The sequence below is a fragment of the Heptranchias perlo genome, chromosome 10, assembly GCF_035084215.1.
Source record: "Heptranchias perlo isolate sHepPer1 chromosome 10, sHepPer1.hap1, whole genome shotgun sequence".
NCBI classification, from domain to species: Eukaryota; Metazoa; Chordata; class Chondrichthyes; order Hexanchiformes; family Hexanchidae; genus Heptranchias; species Heptranchias perlo.
Window position 1 is genome coordinate 6193071 of NC_090334.1, and position 25379 is coordinate 6218449.

Sequence of the window (25379 nt, forward strand, 5' to 3'; positions counted from 1 at the left end):
ACCAAGTTCCGCACCCATGAGGACGGCCTCAACCGGGATCTTGGGTTCATGTCACGCTACACGTAACCCCACCAGCAAATAAAAGTTATCTGTTTTTAATACAACGGGTCATTTTCTGTCTTTCTCTTCCTTTTGGATGTTTCTCCCTCTCTCTCTCTGTTTTGTGTTCTGGCCGATTGTATATTCGGTGGTCCTGTAGGTAACACCTCTCTGTCTGAACACTCTGATTGCCTTGACAACGGGCAGTTGGAAAGATTATCTGTAATCACCAGGTATTGTTCTCTGAATATAAATGCGATACGTTTAAGGATTTCCTGACATTCACCTGACGAAGGAGAAAGCCTCTGAAAGCTTGTGATTTTCAAATAAAATCGTTGGACTATAACCTGGTGTTGTAAGATTGTTAACTTTTTTTGAAGCTCACTGCACTTATTGTTATGTGCAGCTTTCTTTGTTGTTGATGATGGGTCCTTCAACCATGCTTTTGAAGGGTGTGTTTCTCACAGAGCAATTCAATGATCTCCATGTCGTTCTCATCAAACCAGTCTTGGTATTTTCTGCTTTTTAGCCCTTGGATCTTACAGGCTGAAGAGCATAAGGCATCCCTGAAGTTTTTCCAGTCTATTTTGATGTTGCCAGAAGCTATGTTGACAGTGCTGAGATGATCTTCCACAACTTGACAGAGCTGATCTTCCAGTTCTGCTGCTCTAAGTTTGGCGATATTTAATCTGGTCGGGGTTATTCACCTTGAGGTCTTTGAAATGGAGCTATCTGGAGATCAAGTTTTGCTCGGATTTGTCTGTGGTACTGAGGTGAACCAGGTGCCAATGTTTGGAACGAGGGTGCATCCATATAGTTTTGTATTTGCTTAGAAGGCTGAAGACTACGTTGGTGATGGTCAGATGATGTTCTATGCACATCCTAAGGAGCAGTGTTCCATTTCTGTTGCACTTGCCTATGCCCCGTCTACCAGTGATTCCCCTCCAGGACTGGTGGTCCGCTCTTACACGAGGATTAAAGTCACCCATGATAATGAGCTTGTCCTTTCTAGGAACCTGTGAATTCATAGAATTCATTTTTGATTTCATTGGAGTTTGTCATGGTTGGTGCATAAGTAATAATAATGGTGGCATACCTCGTACGAGACTTTGAAAGTCTCATAGTTATCATGTGGTCACTGACTCCTTTAGGAAGACTTTCAAGCTTAGATATTATATTGGATATCACAGCAAAGTCAATCCCAGCTTCTCTTCGTCTTTGGAGCGCCTTATCCAGAAGAAGGTGAATCCTGCACCAACCTCTTTCAACTGACCTCCTTCAGCTGAATGGGTTTCGCTGAGAACAACGATTTAAACTGTCTTAGTTCCCTACCAATCAGTGCACTGCTCCTTTCAGGTCTACTTGTTCACTCAGTTTCATCGAATCATTTAGCACAGAAGAAGGCCATTCAGCCCATGTGCCTGTGCCGGCTCTTTGAAAGAGTCAGTCGGCGCAGGCACGAGTGTTCTCACATTCCAAGCTGCAATGTTTAATTATTTGGCTCTTTTATTGTTTCAACTGCCTATGTGTGATTCCCGTCAGCTGAGGTAAACTGACCAGGAATTAGCGAAGCAGACATTGTTTAGGGCATTATAAAATCATAAAAGATAGACAATATGGGTTCATGAAGGGGAGGACCTGTCAATCTAACTTCCTGGTTTTCTTTGAGGGTGTGACAAAGGAGTTTGATAGGGGTACGGCAGTGGAAGTTGGTGTACTTGGATTTCAGTAAGGCCTATACTATACTTCCTGTGGAAAGGCTGGTACTGAAAAGAAAGAAAGTAGGAATATTTTACAATGAATACTTAATTGGTTGACTGATTGTACCACCACCCTCTGGATTCTGAGATTGTCATCAGCCTGGGAAAATGTTACCATTGGGGTCTGCTTTGGGACCTCTTTTCTTTAATATCTTCATAAATGATCTGGAGCTCAGAGTCACAAGCACAAAGCTGAACAGGATAAATGTACTTGGGAAATTGGCAGACAGGTGGCAGATGAAATTCAATGTAGTGACAAGACAGAATTGAGATGGCTGGAGATGAAGTCAGCTGTAGTGGATGGCCTACAGTACTTGGTGCACCCGTATCGATTATCTCAGGTATCCATGTTACTGTCCCTTCTCAGTCGGAAAAATGAGCATATCTGCTGTTCCACGTGGTCCGTCACAGTGAGATGGGTCTCTCCCCATCACTCAAGGACATCTGCCCAAGAGCTACTCTGTACCTATTTTAGCCTGCGAGCTGACGCAGTTGCCCAAGGTGTGGCCGTCATCATGCACAAGTGACTGCTAGGAGCCATAGGTGAGAGTTGTGTGCAGCATTGGAAATCAGAGATGGGAGTCCATCCATAGGAGATGCGGCTAACTCCTAGTCAAGGGGGCTGCTCCTAATGTTACACATTACACCCCAGTTTCATAAGGAGTCTGTTGGACAGACCTTTGCCAATTGCTTTCTGAAAGTCTAAATAAATTGCAGCATTATCCAGCTTGGGATTCACTGTTTCACATAAAAAAGTCCAACATCTGGGGACTCTCCATTCTCTACCAATTTCTATTACCCACCATGAGTGGCCCCTCCACAATGAGGGGTATTGGTGTCTTCATTGCCTATAATAGGGCATGTTACCATCTACTTTTTCTGTAATGCCTTCAAAGAAGTCAAGGAGGTTTGTCAGGCGGGATCTTCCTCTTCTGAATCCATACTAGTTGTCCCTTACATCTATAATGATGTCCGGTCAATGAGGCAGATGGCTAACAGGTTGCCAAGATTAGATTTGACATTTTAAAAAAAATATATAGGTACTGCCTTTGCTTTCAGTCCTTTAAAATCTTGCTAGTGCCCCACAGAAATCCTTCTTAGTTTCCTTAGGTGCCCTGGGATTTATATGTCTCAGCCACTGCTCATTGGTAGCCCTCTCAACTTTGAGTCAGAAGACAGTGGGTTCAAGGACTTGAACAGGTAATCTAAGATGACACTCCAGTGCAATACTGAGGGAATGCTGCACTGTCGGTGGTGCATTCTTTCAGGTGAAACATTAAATCGATGTCCCATCAATCCTCTCACATGGATTTCTCCCGGTTTCCTGGCCAACATTTATCCTTCAACCAGCAGCAGATCAGTTGCTGGCATTAGTGAAAGTGAAGTTGGAGCACAGATTGGCTAGTGATATAGTGGAAAGTGCTGCATGATGGGACAAAGGTCTGGAATGAGATAAGGAGGGAGTGAAGGAGATCAGCGTTACCCAGAGCAAATAAATAATCCATCACAATTCTAGATGATTTTTGACAAATTTAGGTAATATAAGGAGAAAGCCAGTTTTCATTGCAAAATGTGAAATGTAATGAAATTGATTCCATTTCCTGTTCACATTCCGTGTATTCTGCATTCTCCCAGATGACAATTATTTGCCAGACTTACCAGAAACAGTCTCTATAGCTATTGGTTACCACAGGCTATGAGAATGTTTTGGCAACCATTGCTCTACAGTGAACTGGGAGCATTTGGATGTAGACAATGGAATAGAGGTGTACTCAAGGATCTCTGCATGCATTAAGATTGTTTATTCATCAATGAGCTAATAACTAAACACATTTTTTTCATAGGCTGCATTGGGCAAGACGAAGAAATTGAAGACAGATGATGATCCGTTGCCGAGAACAGACGTTCGCTGGATGTCTGAGAGTGGGATCATCGACGCATATGTCCTGATGGGTCCCAGTGCTTTTGACGTTTTCAACCAGTACTCAAAGCTGACAGGTATGATGGTGACCGACTGTAAGCAAATAAGATATGTCTCCAATCAAAGACTGGGCAGGATGCAGAGCGCTGCAAACAGTATAATGTTTAAACAGTGCAGTTTACTTGTTTGATAGAGTACATTTCTGAACGGGGTAATGTTATACAATTATTCAGTTACATTACACCCTAGTGTTCCTGAAGATTTACTAATTTCATATACAAGTGACTATTTCCAACAACCAACGAATAACATTTTTTGTTCCCCATACCTTCCCCTTTCCCTTGTCTCCCCTCCTTTCCTGAAGCTACTGATTCATGCTGGGGTACAGTTCTGTAGGTACCAAATGCCCTCTTGTAACTCGCCCAAATGATTGTTCTACATGTTTGAATCTAGACAGTGGGAGTGGGCAGGTAAATTGACTGTGTGGGGCACCGCAGTTGAACCCAATCCTGTCCTCACCCAACATTCACACTCTTTAATTGCAGTCATTGGATTGGCAAGCAGGACAGAGGGTTCTTGGCCTGATTTTCCTCTTCCTAGCCCAGAGAGATTGAGAACAACAGTAGCACCCCAACCAATAGCAGCAAACTAAGCACAACCCAGGGATTGGACCTTGGACCCTCTGGTTTGTTTGGATCAGCAGTACATGATTTTATCCGCTTAGTCTTTGGAGGAGCTGATCGTTTCTTACAAAGATTGTAAAAGGAGTTTTCCTTGCTGGATTGTTGAATAATGTTCTGCTGTTTCCCAGGTCCTCAGGCACTTCCTCCTCTGTTTGCGCTGGGTCACCACCAGTGCCGCTATAGCTACAAGGATGAAAATGATGTTAAGCAAGTGGACGCTGGCTTTGACATACACGATATTCCTTATGACATCATCTGGCTGGACATTGACCACACTGAAGGGAAACGCTACTTTACCTGGGACAAGACAAAATTTCCCTTCCCTCGGGAAATGCAGGAGCACCTACGAGCCAAAGATCGGAAGGTGAATGTGACAGAATACAGCAGGCCAGTGCACACAGTGTGTGGAGGCCAGCAACCTACATGTATAATACACACTTACAGGGCACTATGGGTTCTATAGGGGCGGTGGACTGTTTAAATAATTTCCGCCCTCCTCTCCTGAAGGTGGTTACTCATGCTGGGGTATATTTTCACTAGCACTGGGCACGCTCTGTTACCTTGCCCAATGGATTTGGGTGTCCTTGCCCTCATGTCCTCCACGGTCAATCAGCCTGCTGGCACTCATGAGGCCAAGCCCCATCCTGTCCTTGTCTAACGTCCACGCACTCGCACTTTTCAGCATGGACTGCTGAACATTGAAGAGTGGAGATCCCTGGGTGACTTTTCCCTCAATAGCAGAATGCTAAGGCTCGTTGTAGTACCTCTTGCTTGGCTAAAGTGGGAACCAAACCTGGGACTGGGCAAGAAGGTGGGAGATGGAGTATAATGTGGGGAAATGTGAAATTATCCACTTTGGTAGGAAGAATAGAAAAACAGAATATTTTTTAAAAGGTGAGAGACTAGTAAATGTTGGTATTCAGAGGGATTTGGGTGTCCTTGTACACGAATCACAAAAAATTGTAGGTACATGCAAGTAATTAGGAAGGCAAATAGTATGTTAGCCTTTATTGCAAGGGGGTTGGCTGCAATTATATAGGGCTTTGGTGAGACCACACCTGGAGTACTGTGTGCCGTTTTGGTCTCCTTATCTAAGGAAGGATATACTTGCCTTAGAGGGGGTGCAACAAAGGTTCACTAGATTGATTCCTGGGATGAGAGGGTTGTCTTATGAGGAGAGATTGAGTAGAATGGGCCTATATTTTTTGGAGTTCAGGAGAATGAGAGGTGATTTCATTGAAACGTATAAAATTCTTAGAGGGCTTGACAGGGTAGATGCTGAGAGGCTGTTTCCCCTGGCTGGAGAATCTAGAACAAGGGGTCATAATCGCTGAGATGAGGAAACATTTCTTCACTCAGAGGGTTGTGAATCTTTCTAATTCTCTATCCCAGAGGGCTGTGGATGCTCAATCATTGAGTATATTCAAAACTGAGATGTGGGGATAGGTTGGGAAAGTGGAGTTGAGGTAGAAGATTAGCCATGATTTTATTGAATGGCGGAATAGGCTCGAGGGGCCATGTGGCCTGCTCCTGCTCCTATTTGTTATGTTCTTATGTTCCTGCTCTGAATGATGGCACGATGGGCAGAATGGCCTCCTTTGCTGTAAGATTCTGTGATTCTATGAATGGCTCAGCCCGCTAGACAAGCAGACTGAGCCACTGGAGAGCCCTGACGCCACGCTGTTTGATACTGTTTCTTATTGTATAAAAAATATTGGTCCCTGTTTTCACACTTGAGGTGCCATCACTGGATGGAAACGCTGCTCAGGTCCAGTTGAAAATTACGCCATTTTTCAACATGCTAACTTGCTGCAACTGATAAATTAACCTATTCAATTGCAAGCTTGTCCTATCAGCCTGAAAGGGAACTGGTCAGGGATGTCTGATGAATAATGTATGGTTAGACAGATATCTGGGGGAGAAATTGCTTTGGTCGTCACGTGTAGCCACACAGTAATGAGACCTTGTTTTGATTTCTGCACATGCTGCCGCTTGTGGTTCAGGAAAAAAACTATGAAGAACCCATCCTAGGAAGATTTACTGGGTGAAGTAGAGTGCAGGAGTGAGCTGTACAAATCCCATGGAAGCAATGATCTCTTTTTTTTTTGTATAGATGAAACTATTCAAATTGCAAAGGAGCACTAGTCAGCCGGGAAAGTTGGAGTGCAATAACTGTGAGGGGTAATTTTGCCGTCACTATATGGGCAGTAATCTGATTTTCACTGAATGAAAACCGGGCAGGTTCCATAACAAGCGGGCGATCCAAGCTGGAAAGGTATCAGATTCCGCCAAGCGGTGAAAACAAAATCTATCCCTAGAAGTCCACACACATACACAGACACATAACACATACACATGCATGTGCTCACACACACTCCACCTTTCACTGAATTACAATTAACCTTACAGTGAAAGAAGATGAAATGAAAACTTGCATTTTTTGACGCTGCCTCAGGTGACCATTGAAAGGCTTGGGCATTCATGGCCAGTTGATTAACAACATTTACAAAGTTGTTTGTGACACAGTCTGTAGAAAACATTTTAAACATGTTACCAGAATGAAAGTAGATGGGGGGATTAGCATTAAATACTAGCTTCTCACCTCTGGCATCTGAGTTCAAATCCAGACCAGAACAATGGGATGGAGATCTCCTCTGCCTACTGGCTGTAAGGATCACACATGGGCAGTCTCAGTCCATCACAGAACTGTGCTAATTCAGTAATGGGCATGGAATTGGTAATCTCAAGTCAGAGAGGCCCCTGGGTGGCATTGTTGGAACTGGAAAAGTGTCACATTGATGCTGTGGGAGATTTTTTGAACCTGGTTTAAGAATGTGTTGTTGGTTTAGGTTCGAGGCAGCCTTACACTGTTTCTAACTGCTAGTACTGACCTACCAGATTGATACTGACACCGAGTGCCAGTGAGAAATATAGGCCTGCCTTCTTTTGCGAAACATTGACTGGGAAATCTGCCAGCACAGCTGGTTTGGAGAGTTCGTTTTAAAACAAAGGGTACAATTTACAAAACCTAGTTTAAAAACATTCAAAGTAAGTTATTCTACAAACGACATTCCAACTCTTCCATGTGCCCTGGTGGGTAAAGGCACTGCCCAGTGTGGGACTGGCTCCTACAAACCAGAAGCCCCAGATTCTATTCCTGGTTTGTGCACAGTTAGTACAACTTACTCTTGTACTCCACCCCACCCTATGCTGGTTTGAACCAGATTATCAGCTGAGCTTCCCTCAGCTAGAGAGGGAGGAAAAAACACAGCTACAGCCCCCACTCCTGTTCACTATTCAGTAACCCCCTACTGGAAAGTGTGGATGCAAAGAAAGAAATAATTTAGGAACATAGGAAGAGGAGTAGGCCATTCAGCCCCTTGAGCCTGTTCCGCCTTTCAATTAGATCATGGCTGATCTGTATCTTAACTCCATCTACCCACCTTGGTTCCATAACCATTAATACCCTTGCCTAACAAAAATCTATCAATCTTAGTTTTGAAATTTTTAATTGACCCCCAGCTTCAGCAGCTTTTTGGGGGAGAGAGTTCCAGATTTCCACTCCCCTTTGTGTGAAGAAGTGCTTCCTGACATCACACTTGAACAGCCTAGCTCTAATTTTAAGGTTATGACCCCTTGTTCTGGACTCCCCAACCAGAGGAAATAGTTTCTGTCTATCTACCCTATCAACTCCTTTAATCATCTTAAACATCTCAATTAGATCACCCCTTAATCTTCTTTATTCAAGTGAATACAAAGCCTAGTCTATGCAACCTGGCCTCATAATTTAACCCTTTTAGCCCAGGTATCATTCTAGTGAATCTGCGCTGTACTCCCTCCGAGGCCAAAGTATCTATCCTGAGGTGCTGTGCCCAGAACTGAATGCAGTACTCCAGATGGGGTTTAACCAGAGCTTTATATGAATGTAACATAACTTCTACCCCTTTGTATTCCAGCCCTCTTGAGATAGAGGCCAACATTTCATTAGCCTTTTAAATTAATTTTTGTACCTGCCAACTAGCTTTTAGTGATTTTTGTACATGAACTGGTATTGGTGAGACCGCACCTGGAATACTGCATACAGTTTTGGTCTCCATACTTAAGAAAAGACATACTTGCTCTCGAGGCAGTACAAAGAAGGTTCACTCGGTTAATCCCGGGGATGAGGGGGCGGACATATGAGGAGAGGTTGAGTAGATTGGGACTCTACTCATTGGAGTTCAGAAGAATGAGAGGCGATCTTATTGAAACATATAAGATTGTGAAGGGTCTTGATCGGGTGGATGCAGTAAGGATGTTCCCAAAGATGGGTGAAACTAGAACTAGGGGGCATAATCTTAGAATAAGGGGCTGCTCTTTCAAAACTGAGATGAGGAGAAACTTCTTCACTCAGAGGGTGGTAGGTCTGTGGAATTTGCTGCCCCAGGAAGCTGTGGAAGCTACATCATTAGATAAATTTAAAACAGAAATAGACAGTTTCCTAGAAGTAAAGGGAATTAGGGGTTATGGGGAGCGGGCAGGAAATTGGACATGAAGCTGAGTTCGGATCGGTCAATGCCCTGTGGGTGGCGGAGAGGGCCCAGGGGCTATGTGGCCGGGTCCTGCTCCGACTTCTTGTGTTCTTTAGATTTGTGGTTGGGATCAGATCAGCCATGATCTTATTGAATGGCGGAGCAGGCTCGAGGGGCCGATTGGCCTACTCCTGCTCCAATTTCTTATGTTCTTATGTTCTAACCCCTAAATCTCTCTGCTCATTCACATTTCCTAACTCTCACCATTCAGAAAATACTCTGATCGATCTTTCTTAGGTCCAAAGTGGATGACCTCATACTTTCCCACATTGAACTCCATCTGCCACAGTTTTGCCCACTCGCTTAACCTATCAATGTCCCTTTGCAAATTTCTGCTTCCATCTACACTTTTTATTGTGCCACCTAACTTGGTGTTGTCAGCAAACTTAGATATACGGCTCTCTATTCCTCCAACTAAGTCACCAAGAAATATCTTGAAAAGCTGAGGCCCCAGTACAGAACCCTGGGAGACACCACTAGTCATATCCTGCCAATTTGAGTACATACCCATTATCCCTACTCTCTGTCTCCCACCTACTAACTAATTCCCTATCCAAGCCAATAGGTTGCCTCCAATTCCATACACTCATTTTTGTTAACAGTCTCTCATGTGGAACCTTATTGAATGCTTTCTGGAAGTCCGACTCATTACTCATCACTAAATCTAATATGGCCTGTTCTCTTGTTGGTTCAAGAAAATATTGGCCTAGATTTTGCTGGAGCAGGGCATCTCGTGGCCTGCCTGTTAGATTTGTTTGTGCACATTTAGGTTTGAAAAATTTCTGCCCACAAAGTTGCTGGATGTGCAAGCTGATAACAGCTCGACGAGGGCAACAGGGCACCTCGGACCTTTATGAACAGTGCACTTCCTTAACCAATGAAATAAAGGATTGAGAAGTAAACAGAGGAAGGACTGAGAAGGAGGGTGATTTAGAGTGGGTGAATTCAATGTCAAATCAGGTACAGAAAGAGAAGTAAAGAGAGGGAAAGAAAATTTGGATTAAGAGAGAGAAAAAAAAGATAGAAAGGAAAAGTAGGAAAAAAAATGTTAAAATTTAAAATTTGCCATTTTTAAAATCTCCAACAACAATTCCCAACCTGAAGGAATGAGACTCCACACTTTTAATCATTCACTTTCTGGGCAGGAGAGGTTGATTGGCAGTCATTAACAATTATCAGGTTGTTAAAAGGGTACTTACGCTGTTAATTACTAGATTTAACTTTCTGTGGCGAGTTTAATGGCCAATTAATGTGCAAATACGGCAACTTCATGAAAATCACGGTGAGGATAAGGGGTGATGCCATTTTTGTGAAGCTAACGGTGGAGTGGTGCAAATCAGCCGGCAACTTGTGACGATTCGCAATTCACAATTCATGTGCGTTGTTCACACGCTGTTACTTTTTCTGCGCACTCTGAGCCATTGTTCCAGAAACTGTTTCAAATGAACTCTCGAAATTCGCTGCCTTTGGGACTCGAGCTGTTCTTCTTCTCCCAGTCTATGTGAAAATTAAAGTCTCCCATATTACCACTCTGCTTTTGAAACAAGCTTCTCTGATCTCCGTATTTATGCATCCCGCTACTTTATCACTGCTATCTATCTGGAGATCTGTGGACAACTCCCACCAAAGTCTTGCATTTTTTTCTATTCCTCAATTCTACCCAGAGAGTTTCTACAGCCTTTACAGATATCCCCTCTTTCTAATGCTGCAATAGTGTCCTTTATCAATATTGCTACTCCTTTTCCAATTTCCCTGTCCTTTCTAAAGACCTTATAACCTGGAATATTTACCTTCCAGTCATGCCCAGCTTATAGGCAGGTCTCAGTGATGGCCACTACGTTATGCCCGTCATGCTGGATTTGGGCTTCTAATTCGCTTGTTTTACTCCTTATGCTCCGTGTATAGAATTCTTATTTGGGCAACAGACCCTACCCTGCCCTTTTGCCCTGATGCTGTTTTTCTCGTGCATTTTAACCTATCACACTTCTTGCTTTTCATCACTCCTGCATTCACACAGCACCTTCATTGACCTCAGGACATCCCAAAGCGCATCACAGCCAACGAAGTGCTTTTGAAGTGTAATCATGATTGTAATGTGGGAAACACAACAGCCAGTTGTGCACAGCAAAGTTCCACAGACAAAAGCAAGATAAATGATCAGATAATTTCTTTTAGTGGTGTTGGTTAAGGGATAAATGTTAGCCAGGAGACCAGGAGAACTCTCTTGCTTTTCTTTTGATTAGTGCCATGGGATCTTTTACATCCACTTGAGAGGGCAGATGGAACCTTGGTTTATCGTCTCATCCGAAGGACGGCACCTCCAACGGTGTAACACTCTCTCAGTCCTGCACCGTCAGTCTAGATTATGTGCTGAAGTCCCTGGAATGGGGCTTGAACCCACAACCTTTTGACTCAAAGACTACCACTGAGCCAAGGCTGATGCCATTTGGATAGATGCCCAGAGCACAATCAGGCGCAGCCTCACCAATACCCACCCCCAGCATGGTTGTAAAACTTACCAACTGTCATTGTCCAGGGTCACAGATGAGGAATGCTAATCTGGTTATGGTACCAGACGGCTGCTGGCAACCATCGAGCTTCAGTCAGCAACTTCAGAGAACGAGAGGGAACATTAGGGGGAATAAAACACACCAATTTCATTGCTTTAGACATGCTGATACTGGGTTTACACAGAATCACTTTTGTGTCTCCAGCTGGTGGTTATCAGTGACCCTCACATCAAAGTGGATAAGAAGTACCCATTCTACTCCGAGGCCAAATCCAAGAATTACTTTGTGAGGGATAAAGATGGTGAGGAGTACCAGGGCTCTTGCTGGCCAGGTAAGGGAAGAGTTAAACCTCTTGAGTGATGAATTTTCTTTGAATTTCTTATTCCGTAAGTAAGCAGTAAGAATTATTTTTGATATTCAGGCATCAGACTTGACCAAATGTGCACGTGGCAACTTTTCTCAGTACTTTACATTGCTTTATTTCCAATTTTCTGTTCTCTCTCTCTCTCTCGAAATTCTCTGACTGTTGTTGTGGTTCAGTTTGATAGGGCACCAGCCACCCTCCTAGAGTGGTCCTTCTTCATCTGCGAGCACAGGTGATGAGTGTCAGCGGAATATTCGACCGTGGAGGCAACCACAGCCAACTCCAGTCCTGTTCTCACTCACCACCTACATGTACTCTTTTCAGTCGAGGTCACTGGATAGTGATGAAGCACAGAAACAGCTGGCTGACATCTTTTTGAAGCTGATTTCTTTTTCCCTTTCCTAGTCCAAACATAGTGATGCCAACTCCAATGCTCCTACTGCAACCCCTGCTGAGACTTACCCAGACTGTACCTGGGTCTGTATCATTTAGTACAACAGTAGCCAGTAAATCTATGCACAGAGCCCGAAGGGGAGCCCCGGTTTTTAATTTTGTTCCTGATCTTTAGCTCATAGTACACATCGGCATTCTTCGCTCAGTCAGCAGACAAATGAACAAGAGAAATGGATTCATGCATTTAATGAATCTATTTACTATCAAATTTCCAATGTGTTGCTATCGTCATGTCCATCTTTCCCAGCACTCAAGTCCCTCCAATCTAGCTTCTGACCCACCACAGTACTGAGACTGCGCTAGCAAAGTCACCATTAGTGATTTATGTGTCTATGACAATGACATGTTGTCCCTCCTTGACCTCTTTGCCACCTTGAACACCATCAACCACTTCTCCTTAGTGGTCTAGCTTTATTACTATCTGTCCCAATATAGCTGTGACATTTCCTCAAACAGTCTCTACTCTTGTGCCTGCACAGTGACTCTGCAACCCAGGGCACCATCCTCAGTCCCCTCATTTATTACCTGCATTTTGTACCTAAACTAAACCATGTGTCATTATCAAAGCATTGCTGTGCTCTCTAACTTGCCAGTTTGACATCAAGTTCCAGATGAGCCAACATTTCCTTCAGCTCAATGTTGGCAAATTCAAAAATCCTTTTTGGTTCCAGCCAGCACCTACATGTCTCTGGCTGCAGCACCACCACCCTCCCTGGCCGCTCACTCAGGTTGAACCAGGTTGTGCATAGCCTTGTTGTTTTGCTCAACCTGAGCTGTTCTTCCTACCTCAAGCTCGAGTCAGTCACCAAGATCGTATCTTTCCATTTCTGGAACATTATCTGCTTGCACCCCCACCCTTCTCCTAGTCCTGACACTTGAATCCATGCCTTTGTCACCTCAAGGACTGATTTTTCAATTGCTCTTCTTTTTGACCTCCTCTCCTCTGTCCTTCACAAATTCTACTTAGCCTGGAACTCAGCTGCCCATGTCCTAAGTCCTGCACAACCATCACCCCTTACCGTACCAAGTTCCACTGACTCCTTGTCCTCAGCATATTGATTCCAAGTTTTTCATGCTCGTTTTCAAATCCTTCTGTGGTCTCAACCCTCCTTCTCTCAGCAGTATTCTCAACATCCCAGGCAGCACCCTGTGCTCCTCTGACTCCTGCTGCACTGTCAAAGGCCAACTGTCAGCCACTGTGCCCTTGCTCTCTGGAATTCTCTTCCAAAACTTCTCTTTGATGGTGTCTTCACCCCCTTCCCCTTATCTGGTGCTTGGCATCCCCCTCTCCCTATATTGTTTGTTTATTGTAATAATCAATTAGGATTTGTAGGGAATTGGGTAGAAGGTAGGAGACAGAGAGTAGGGATAATGGGTATGTACTCAAATTGGCAGGATGTGTCTAGAGGTGTCCCCCAGGGATCCGTACTAGGACCTCAGCTTTTCACTATATTTCTAAATACTTAGATGAAGGAATTGAGAGCCACATATCTAAGTTTGCTGATGACACCAAGAAAGTGGTACAGTAAATAGTGTAGATAGGAGCAGAAAGTTGCAAAGGGACGTTGATAGATTAAGTGAGTGGGCAAAATTGTGGCAAATGGAGTTCAGTGTGGGGAAGCGTGAGGTTATCCACTTCGGACCTAAGAAAGATAGATCAGAGTATTTTCTAAATGGTGAAAAGCTACAAACTGGAGGATCAGAGAGATTTAGGGGTTCATTTACAGAAATCACTAAAAGCTAGTAGACAGGTAAAGAAAATAATTAAAAAGGTTAATGGAATGTTGGCCTTTATTTCAAGGGAACTGGAATACAAAGGGGTGGAAATTATGTTACAGTTATATAAAGCTCTGGTTAGAACCCATCTGGAGTATTGCGTTCAGTTCTGGGCACTGCTCCTCAGGAAGATTAAGGGATGATTTAATTGAGGTGATCCGGATGATTAAAATGTTTGCTACAGTAGATAAAGAGAAACTATTTCCTCTAGTGGGGGAGTCCAGAACAAGGAAGCATAACTTAAAATTAGAGCTAGGCTTCAGGGATGATGTCAGGAAGCACTTCTTCACACAAAGGGTAGTGGAAATCTGGAACTCTCTCCCCCAAAAGCAGTTGAGGCTGGGGGTCAATTGAAACTTTCAAAACTGAGTTTGATAGATTTTTGTATTAGGGGTTACGGAACGGGTAAATGGAGTTAAGATACAGATCAGCCATGATCTAATTGCAAGGTGGAACATGCTCGAAGGGGTGAATGGCCTACTCCTGTTCCTATCAATAAGATATTTAAAAGTATTTCCACTGTGGGATTTCTAATTAGAGCTCCTTCTGGATGGTGCTATCTCCTGCAGCTCTGACCCATGCGTGTGAAGTTCAGATATAGGTTAAGCCACACATCCTGTGCCAGGGTTCCTAAAGCATGCATTAGGAGTCAGCCTCAGCTCAGTGGTAGTGCTCTCGCCTCTGAGTCAGAAGGTTGTGAGTTCAAGTCCCATTCTAGAGACTTGAGCACCTAATTTAGGCTCTCTGTTCTCAGGTGGTTTGTAAAAAAATCCTGTGGTACTTTTCAAAGAAGAGCAGAAGAATTCTCCTGGCCAACATTCATCCTTCAACCAATGTCACTAAAGCAGATTTTTTATTTCAGATTTCCAGCATTTGCAGTATTTTGCTTTTGTGTCACTAAAGCAGGTTGTCCGGTCATTTATCTCATTGTTTTTTGTGAGTCCGTGCTGTGCGCATTTTGCCTGTTGCGTTTCCCTCCTTTACAACAGTGACTACACTTCAAAAGTAATGAATTGGTTGTGAAGTCCTTTGGGATGCGCTGAGGTCGTGAAAGACACTATATAACTACCAGTTCTTTATTTCTTAAATGTGTGACTTGCTCACTGGTACCACAGTGCGAATTCTCCAAGTCTTGCTCTGCTCCCAACAACCTCAAGAGTCAAGCATCCTGTTATGTCACCTAATATATCAAATACAATGAATAATCACCAGTGCCAGTTGTTTGGAAGGTGTTATTAATGAGGAACTTTCTCCATGTTTTTGTGCACTACCAGGAATGTCGGCCTATTTAGATTTCACTAACCCTGTAGTCCGCAACTGGTACGCAAACAAGCACGGATTGGACCAGTATGAGGTAATTAACTTGTGCTCTTTTTAAAGCCTGGGCATCACCAAAGTTGAAAAGGGTAGGAGAAAAGATGGGAAGTTGCAACTATGGGATGCAAAGCTTGGGTTATAGGCTGTAGAAGGGAAGACTGAGGGAGGGAGGTAAGTAGGTTCACAGTCTTGAGGTCCTAGGACAGAATGAGTTAGGGTTAGAGACAGCGTGGTGAGTCTTGACTTCATCACAGTGGGATTGCAGGGAGGAGGAATATGTAGGAAGTTGTTTTGGGAGCTCACGAAAGATGAGAAAGGGGATTCAGAGGAGCAGTGGCCACAGCAGTACAAATAAAATAAAGGGAAATTAGAGAAATTTTAGTGGAAAGTGTTGGAGGTGAAAGGTTTGATCTATCAGATGACAAGTTATCGGATGTCATTTGATCCACCTGCAGAAAATCAGGCTTTAAAACATCTTCAGTTTTCAAAGTGAGATTGTCAGAAAAGGGGAGAAAGAGATATGAGAACAGGGTGGGCACATGAGATTAGGGCTACTGCTCGTGTGGAGGATAAACACCAACACAGACTGGTTGGTTGCAACGGTTGTAATTTCTATATGATTCTATGTCGGTATTTCAGGGACCGACAATACCCAGAAGAGTCATGTTTACATTATGCACAAGTAATGATACTTTTTGCAGTGTGAATTACATCATTGCAACATGTTGGTCAGTGACTTTCCAGTGGAAATGATGTCCCTTCAATATGTACCGTGGATTGCCTGAGAGTCGCGCGGTGGTGACATTGTTATTGTATCAGAGAGTAGCAGAACATGTGCTTGTGTCAGTTATCTGCTGTGTGGAAAGTACCCTCATCTTGCTTGGGCTGTTGGGAGAGGCAGAGGGTGACTTACAGAGCAGGGACCAGAGAGGCACAGAGTAGATAACAAGAGAGTATGGTCAGAGAGACACAGAGCAAGAGGGTGGGGACTGGAGATGGCATAGAGCATAGAGCAAGAGAGTAGGGACAGAAGATGGCATACAACAGAGAGCAGGAGAGTGGGGACCAGAGAGACACAGATTAGAGAGCAAGAGATTAAGGCAAGTATATCCTTCCTTAGATAAGGAGACCAAAACTGTATGCAGTACTCCAGGTAAGGTTTCACCAAAGCCCTGTACAATTGTAGTAAGACTTCCTTACTCTTGTACTCCAACCCCCTTGTAATAAAGGCCAACATGCCATTTGCCGTCCTAATTGCTTGCTGTACCTGAATGCTAACTTTTTGTGTTTCTTGTACCAGGACACCCAAGTCTCTCTGGACACCAACAAGTAATAGTTTCTCCCCATTTAAAAAATATTCTGTTTTTCTATTCTTCCTGCCAAGGTGAATAACCTCACATTTCTCCACATTATACTCCATCTGCCACCTTCTTGCCCACTCACTTAACCTGTCTATATCCCTTTGCAGGCATTAATATAGATTGTAAATAGCTGAGGCCCAAGCACCGATCCTTGTTTATCCCTATTCTCTGTTTTTTGTCCATTAACCAATCCTCTATCCATGCTAATATATTACCCCAACCCCATGAGCCCTTATCTTGAGTAACAATCTTTTATGTGGCACCTTATCAAATGTCTTTTGAAAATCCAAATATACTACATCCACTGGTTCCCCTTTATCTACCCTGCTAGTTACATCCTCAAAAAACTCTAATAAACTTGTCAAACACGATTTCCCTTTCATAAAACCATGTTCACTTTGCCTAATCATACTTGGATAAGGGTCCGTTCTGGGTGATGGCCACCCCGCGCCCGACAGACCCTACGCAGGCAGCACGTGAACTTCGTGCTGCCTGCTACTTACCATGAAATCTCCGTGCAGCAAGCGCAGCCCTCGCTGCTGATAGGCTGCATGGAGAATGAGGAAGTTGGAAATGGGGCGTGCACAATGCACGTCATCAGCAGCCTGCACTACTTAAAGGTGCAGGCACATTTCCAATGGCAGATACACAGCCCATTTTTCTTTAATTGATTGATATTACCCTATTTCACTATATTTGATGCCATTTAACTTCATTTGACCCCATATCACTTCATTTGAATTAATTTGACCCCATTTCACTATATTTAACTTAATTTGACTTCATTTGACCCCATTTATATTAATGACTTGGACTAGGGTGTACAGGATACAAATTCCAAATTTGCAGATGACACAAAACTTGGAACTTGGAAGTGCAGTGAACAGAGACTTCAAGAGAATATAGACAGGCAGGTGGAATGGGTGACACGTGGCAGATGAAATTTAACGCAGAAAAATGCAAAGTGATACATTTTGGTAGGAAGAACAAGGAGAGGCAATATAAACTAGAGGGCACAATTCTAAAAGGGGTACAGGAACAGAGAGATCTGGGGGTATAGGTGCACAAATCGTTGAAGGTGGCAGAGAAAGCAGTTAAAAAAGCATTTGGGATCCTGGGCTTTAAAAATAGAGGCATAGAGTGCAAAAGCAAGGAAGTCATGATGAACCTTTACAAAACACTGGTTTGACCACAACTAGAGTATTGTGTCCAGTTCTGGGCACTGCACTTTAGGAAAGATGTGAAGGCCTTAGAGAGGATGCAGAAAAGATTTACTAGAATGATTCCAGGGATGAGGGACTTCAGTTACGTGGATAGACTGGAGAAGCTCGGGTTGTTCTCCTTGGAACAGAGAAGATTGAGAGGAGAATTGATAGAGGTATTTAAAATGATGAAGGGTCTAGACAGAATAGATGGAGAGAAGGGTCAAGAACCAGAGGACATAGATTTAAGGTGATTGGCAAAAGAACCTAAGGTGATTGGCAAAAGAACCAAAGGTGACATGAGGAAAAAATTTTTTCCTCATGTCACCTCATGGTTATGAACTGGAATGCACTGCGGGTGGTGGAGGCAGATTCAATCATGACCTTCAAACGGTAAACTGGATAAGTACTTGAAAGGAAAAGATTTGCAGGGCTACAAGGATAGGGCGGGGGAGTGGGACCAGCTGGATTGCTCTCGCATAGAGGCAGCACGGACTCGATGGACCGAATGGCATCCTTCCGCGCTGTAACCTTTCTATGCTTCTAAGTGGAAACACGTTCTACATAAGAACATAAGAAATAGGAGCAGGAGTAGGCCATGTGGCCCCTTGCGCCTGCTCTGCCATTCAATCAGATCATGGCTGATCTTCGACTTCAATGCCACTTTCCTGCCCGATTCACATATCCCTTGATTCCCCTAGAGTCCAGAAATCTGTCTATCTCAGCTTTGAATATATTCAACGAATCGGCATCCACAGACCTCGTGTAGAGAATTCCAAAGAATCTATATCTACCCTATCAAACTCTTTCATAATCTTAAAGACCTCTATCAGGTCACCCCTCAGTCTTCTCTTTTCTAGAGAAAAGAGCCCCAGCTTGTTCAATCTTTCCTCATAGGTATAACCTCTCAGTTCTGTTATCATCCTAATAAATATTTTGTACACCCTCTCCAGTGCCTCTATCTCTTTTTTATATTGTGGAGACCAGAACTGTGCGCAGTACACCAAGTGTGGTCTAACCAAGTTCTGTATAAGTTTAACATAACTTCCCTGCCTTTCAATTCTATCTCTAGAAATGAACCCCAGTGCTTTGTTTGCCTTTATAATGGCCTTATTAACCTGCCTCACTACTTTTAGTGACTTGTATTTCTGTACTGTATTTCAGGGATTCCCAGGGCGGGTCCGGAGCCCGGCTCCAACCCGCCCACTTCCGGGTTCCCCAGTGACGCGCTTAGATGCACGCGCAGCCCCCGCATGCGGGACTCCCGCCGGCAATTAAAGCTGGCGGGATCCCACTTAAACCAATTAATTAGATAGTTCAGGTCGTTTGCAGACCTGATTTGTAGGATATTTTAGGAGGGGTGGGATTTTCAACTCAACTGAGCATGTTTCCCATACTGGGGGAAACACTCCCAGTTGAAATGGATGTATTGCAGCCACCAGCCTGTGGCAGCTGCAAAGGTCCATTTGACAGGTTGGGGGGGGAGACCCTTACTCATTGCAGGAGGCCACTCTGTCACTTTGGACAAAGTTTGGCCTCCACCACCCTCCTCCTAACAATAAAATTCACAAACTTGCAACCTCAACCCTTGTGTGCAGACACACTTACCTACCTTGCGGACCCCCTCAAACGTACATCTTCCGGATGGGGGCCGCCATAGCTGCAGTCATGACCTCATCGGAGGACGAACAGCATCACCAGCCTCGCCAGACACGCCGTCCACCTCTGACACGTGGAGCTCCATAACACAGTGCTGTGACACATCCACCCGCACAGCAGGAGGGAGGGCAACCACAGAGAGAGATGCGTCGCAGAAGGCACTACCCTCGCCACAGGGTCTACAGATCGAGGCTCAGCTTCCTGGACCTCTCTGAGCAGCAGTGCACATGGAGGCTCAGAGTCATTAGACATGTAGTCGTACACATCTGCAGCCTCCTTCATGCCGAGCTGCTCCCGGCTGGCCCGAGCACCATCTTCTTACCTGTCACTGTCAAAGTCACCACTGCCCTCAACAACAACTCCTCCCCATCCTTCCAGGGTGCCACCGGGGACATCGCCGACGTCTCTCAGTCGTCTGCACAAAAGAGCCCTGCAAATACACCTACACCCACTCTGCAGAGACACAATGGGTGGCATCAGTTGTGGGTCTTCATGGTGATCCTCAGGAAAGGGCATTATTGCACAAACCAGACAAGATTTGCAAAGACATGGCAGTAGTGGTGACAATATAATATGTAATGTGAGTTGATCAGAAATCAAATATAAGTAAAAACCATGACAAACCCTCAAACACCCTTGTGCATCCCCTTCATGCTCACGACACATTTGCCTTATGCTTCCTACTACACATATGTGATGCATGCCCTGTGGCTGCAGCACAGGTAGTGGCAGGTTGGGTGAGGCTGACCCTGAAAGAGATGTATGAGAGGGTGAGTATGAGACGGAGCCATGAGATTGTATGATGATTGGGTTGAGTGGTAGTGGTGGGATGAGTACTGGCGAGGTGAGTAAGTGCAGGTAAGATGAGGATGAGCTTTGAGTGGGTGTGAGGAGTGATGTGATAGAGTAGTGTTGGCAGCACAGAAGGAGATGTGGGCTGGGGGCGGTGATGTGGCAGACGGAGTGTAGGGGAATGAGTAAGTGTACTCACTTCAGCTGACCTACTTAGGTCATTGAAGCGCCTCTTGCACTGTATGCAGGTGCGTGATATGTTGGTGGTGCTGGTGACCTCCTCAGCCACCTCGATCTCTGTTCTTCTCCTCACCCCATCCAGTAAGACCTGGAGTGAGGCACCATTAAACCTGGGAGCAGCCTTCCCCCTGGGCTGCTCCATGCTGTAATATTGGCTCCTTTCTGCAGCATCAGTCAGTTGAGGACTGCCCCTTTAAATAGGGCTCCTCCAGCTGACAGCCTATGATGTGGCTGCGCAGTCTGCTCGCTGCGCAGCTTTCCAGCGCGAAATCCGGAAGCCAAGGTAAGTGGCTTCAATTAGTCTGCGATCGTTACCCACGTGCCCAGTCGACCCCCTGCTGCCAACTCGCCTCCCTTCTAAAATCGAGCCCTTATTTTCCAAGTAGTAGATGGCCTCCTTATTCTTCCGACCAAAATGCACCGCCTCACGCTTATCACACTTATATTGAAATTCATGTGCCAATTACACACCCATTCTGCAAGTTTACAGGTACGATAGGGCGAATGGAGAAAGGGCAGGGCAATGGGACTGAGTGGGTAGCTCTTTCAGAGAGCTGGCACAAGTGTGTTCGGCCAAATGACTTCTTCAGCTGTAAAATTCTATGAGTAATTGAAATGAAATTGCATGATCATTGTAATCTACAAAATTAATGTAATTCCACTAAATGTTCATTTTGATGGGAAAAATAGGTACTTCCCCACAGGGTGTAAGAGAAAACTGGAGGCTGCGTCAACACATTGTGTTCTTCCACAATTTCAGAAAGGGACTGGCTTAGCCTGGGACCTGAGCTCAAATTACTTCGGGGTCGATTTTAGGATGGCCGAGCGGGTGCGTTGGGGGTGGGGGGGGCTCGTAAAATCAGGGAATCCCGGAGCGGTTCCGGAGCCCGGCTCCAACCAGCCCACTTCCAGGTTCCCCAGTGATGCGTTCGGGTGCACGTGCAGCTCCCACATGCGAGACTCCCACCGGCAATTAAAGCCGGCGGGATGACAATTTAAATACTTATTTACCTAGTTGAGGTATTTGACAGACCTCATTGACAGGAGATTTTGGCAGGGGTGCAACTTTCGTGGATCTTCAGCGTGTTTCCCGTGCTGTGGGAAACACTCCCTGTTGGAGCAGATGTGTTTCAGTTAGCAGCCAGTTGGGGATGCAAAGGATTTTTTGACAGTTGGGGGCAATTCCTCATTTATTGCAGCAGGGCACTCTGTCACTTCAGACAAACTTTTGGCTGCGACACCTTTGTCTTTCCACTCAAAATTATTAATTTATACCCTAAACTCTGCTGTGCAAACCCATTTACCTACTTTGCGGACCCCCTCAAACTCACACTGTCAGGATGGGGGGCGCCATGGCTGCATTCATCTCTTCATCCGAGGACGAGCAACATCACCAGCCTCGCCAGGCATGCCGTCCACCTCTGCCAAGTGGAGCTGCACAACACAGTGCTGCGCCACAGGCACCTGCACAAAATAGTCATGCAACTACACATACACCCACTGTAGGTTGACCCAATGGGTGGCATCAAGTGTGGGTGTTCATGGAGAACCTCATGAAAGGGACTTATTGCACAAGCCAGTCAAGAATGGCCAAGACGTGGCAGTAGTGGTGACAATATAATATTTAATGTGAGTTGAACCAAAATCAAATGTAAATAACAAACATGACAAACCGTCAAACACCCTTGTGCACCCCCTTTGTGCTCACGAAACCTTTGCCTTACGCTTCCTACTACTCATACGTGATGCATCCCCTGTGGCTGCAGCAGAGATAGTGGCAGGTTGAGTGAGGGTGACTGTGAAAGAGATGCATCAGAGGGTGAGTATGAGACAGAGCCATGAGATTGTATGAGGATTGGGTTGAGTGGTAGTGGTAGGATGAGTACTGGGGAGATGAGTAAGTGCAGGTAAGTTGAGGATGAAGTTTGAGTGGGTGTGAGGAGTGATGTGATAGAGTAGTGTTGGCAGTGCAGAAGGAGTTGTGGGGTGGGGGCGGTGATGTGGAAGACGGAGTGTAGGAGAATGAGTAAGTGTGCTCACTTTGGCTGACCTAGTTAGGTCATTGAAGCGCTTCCTGCACTGTATGCAGGTGCGTGATATGTTGGTGGTGCTGGTGACCTCCTCAGCCACCTCGAGCCAGGCCTTCTTGGTGGCAGAGGCAGGCCACTTCCTCCCGTCCGCCGGATAGAAGATCTCTGTCCTCCTCCTCACCCCATCCAGTAAGACCTGGAGTGAGGCATCATTAAACCTGGGAGCAGCCTTCCCCCTGGGCTGCTCCATGCTGTAATTTTGGCTGTTTGCTGCAGGAGCAGCATTGGAGGACTGCGCCTTTAAATAGGGCTCCTCCAGCTGACAGCCTGTGATGCGGGTGCACAGTCCGCCCACTGCGCAGGTTTCCATCGGGAAACCCGGAAGCCAAGGTAAGTGGCTTTAATTTACTCGCGATCAAGTGGGGAGCCCACCGATTTTACTGGGTGGGTTACCCACGCGCCCAGTTGACCCCCCGCTGCCAACCTGCCTCCCTGGTAATATTGGGGCCTTTGTCTCACCAAGGGCAGCTCATGGGCTGTTCCAATTGGCCTCAGTACACCTGAACCAGGGAAGGGGAAAGATCAGCCAGGGGATCACTCATGATCACTATCCAGTGATAGTGGTGCCCCCCCCCCCCCCCACCATGGTCAAATAGCCTGTGTGAGGGGGTGAAATGGGTCTTCGGTGGTAGCACAAAATGGATGTAATGAAACGTCAACCCGTTTTACACCCCGTCCGATCTTCTCTTCCATTGATTTCAATCGGGTGGGTGTAAAACGGGCTGCTGATTCGCAATGGTCCATTTTGCAATACCACCAAAGACCAATTTCACCCTCTTACAGTCTAGGCTCATACGTGAAGAATGGCCACTTGGGCGAGATATTGGGGGGCAATCAGTGTCCAGTACTTCAGGGCGAAGAGAAAAAAAAAGAGAGCAGCTTGTTATTTCATGGAACACATTTCTGTGTTGCAGGATTCCACAGATATTCTCTTTGTGTGGAATGACATGAACGAACCGACAGTGTTCGATGGACCTGAGCTCACCATGCACAAGCATGCAGTGCACGCAGGCGGATGGGAGCATCGAGACGTGCATAACCTGTATGGCTTTTATCAGGTAAACTCTATCATGCTGATGATGGCGTACTGATTGGTTTCTGGAGATTGTTAGACTCTGCTGGTGACATGGATGCGGTAGTGTAGAAATAGTAATTTATACACACACACGTTAATCACACGTTGAATTTTCTCTTGCTGTAAATTCACTTTTTGTGCTCATCAAAGTGAAGGACATTAGTGCTGAGGAATAGAACAGTTTTAGGTGAGGTATAGCGCAGTGACTTGCAGAGTAAATCTTCCTCCAGCCTGTGCCAACAACGTGTTTCAGGGCTAACCTCAAATCAGATGAGCCACTGAGACATTTTTCCGTTTCCCACACCAGCCATCCTCATTGAATGATATTACCAATTAATGCCAAGTTAGGGGCAGTGTTTTGCTGTGAGCAGTAGACAAAATTATAATTTTAATCATAGTTTTCCACAGTGTTGAACCATAAAATCAAAAGAACATGATAATTCTATCTATAAGTTACATGCAGAATGCTCATAAGCCCACCATTTTGTCCTTGTGAAAGACCTTGGTCAAGCCTCAGTTGGAATACTGTGTCCATTTTTGGTCTCCTCACATGGTGGGTGATATTAAGGCTTTGGAAATGGTGCAGAGGAGGGCCACAAGATTAAATTCCCAGCTTAAAGCATCTTAGTTATCAAGGTAGGCTAAAAGCTCTGGGACTCTATACTTCAGAGAAGCGTAGACTTGGGGGTGTTTTGATTGAGATTTGTAAGATAATTAAGGGAATGGATTTTGTTTGTGTAGTCAGTTTGTTTCAACTAAATACGTTAGGGAGGACCAGGTGTCACAATTTCTCGTTATATAAGGCCAGATCTAGGTTAGATGTCGGGAGGTAATTCTTTTCCCAGAGAATAGTGGACCTCTGGATCAGGCTGCCGGCTCGTGCGGTGGACGCCGATACGCTGAATTTGTTCAAGCGCGAGATGGACCTATTCTTGGCTGGGGTGGAGATCACCTCGTACAAAAGGTGGGTAACATAATTCATAGAATTATCAGGGCCAGAGTGATTTCCTGGGCTAGTTTCGACTGACTAAGGAGGGGTCAGAGAGGAATTTCCCAGATTTTTTCCTCAAATTAGCCTGGGTTTTCATCTGGTTTTTCACCTCTCCCAGGAGATCACGTGATTTAGGATGTGGTGGGGAGTGTATATATTGTGATTCACAAGGCATCGCCATTGCGTCGGACAGGCTGGATGGACCAGAAGGACTTTTCCTGTCCATCATTGTTCGTATTTTAAAATCCGAGAGCATGCGAGGGCTGGAAATCTTACTCTAGTAAACTGGTAAATCTTAAGTGTCGGTCTCTGAAAATTCCTCTAAATGGCACAGTGGAGCCACTACTGGATTCCTTGAGATTAGGGCAGTTTTTAAACTTTTATTACATCAAAGATAAAAGCAAACTCCAGCTGACATTACATTTTTGTGTGTTTTTGCATCAGCAATGGGCAACAGCAGAAGGTCTGATCCGTCGGTCTGGAGGAATAGAGAGACCATTTGTCTTGACTCGTTCCTTCTTTGCTGGATCGCAGAGATATGGTTAGTGTAACTGGACACGGGAAATGAGGACAGG

The 25379-nt window shown here is 45.0% G+C and overlaps 1 protein-coding gene across 4 annotated transcripts in view; it reads left to right on the forward strand.

The window, feature by feature from the left end:
- LOC137326256 (neutral alpha-glucosidase C-like) overlaps positions 1-25379 on the forward strand; it is a 159656-nt gene that overhangs the window by 86437 nt on the left and 47840 nt on the right. For 3 of the 4 annotated variants that reach the window (XM_067991177.1, XM_067991180.1, XM_067991179.1), the window contains 6 exons: positions 3644-3797; positions 4532-4767; positions 11689-11815; positions 15352-15431; positions 23653-23796; positions 25249-25345. In XM_067991177.1, coding sequence (XP_067847278.1) covers positions 3644-3797; positions 4532-4767; positions 11689-11815; positions 15352-15431; positions 23653-23796; positions 25249-25345 — 838 coding nt within the window. The remainder of the gene's footprint in view (positions 1-3643; positions 3798-4531; positions 4768-11688; positions 11816-15351; positions 15432-23652; positions 23797-25248; positions 25346-25379) is intronic. The other variant, XM_067991178.1, reaches the window with a different exon arrangement.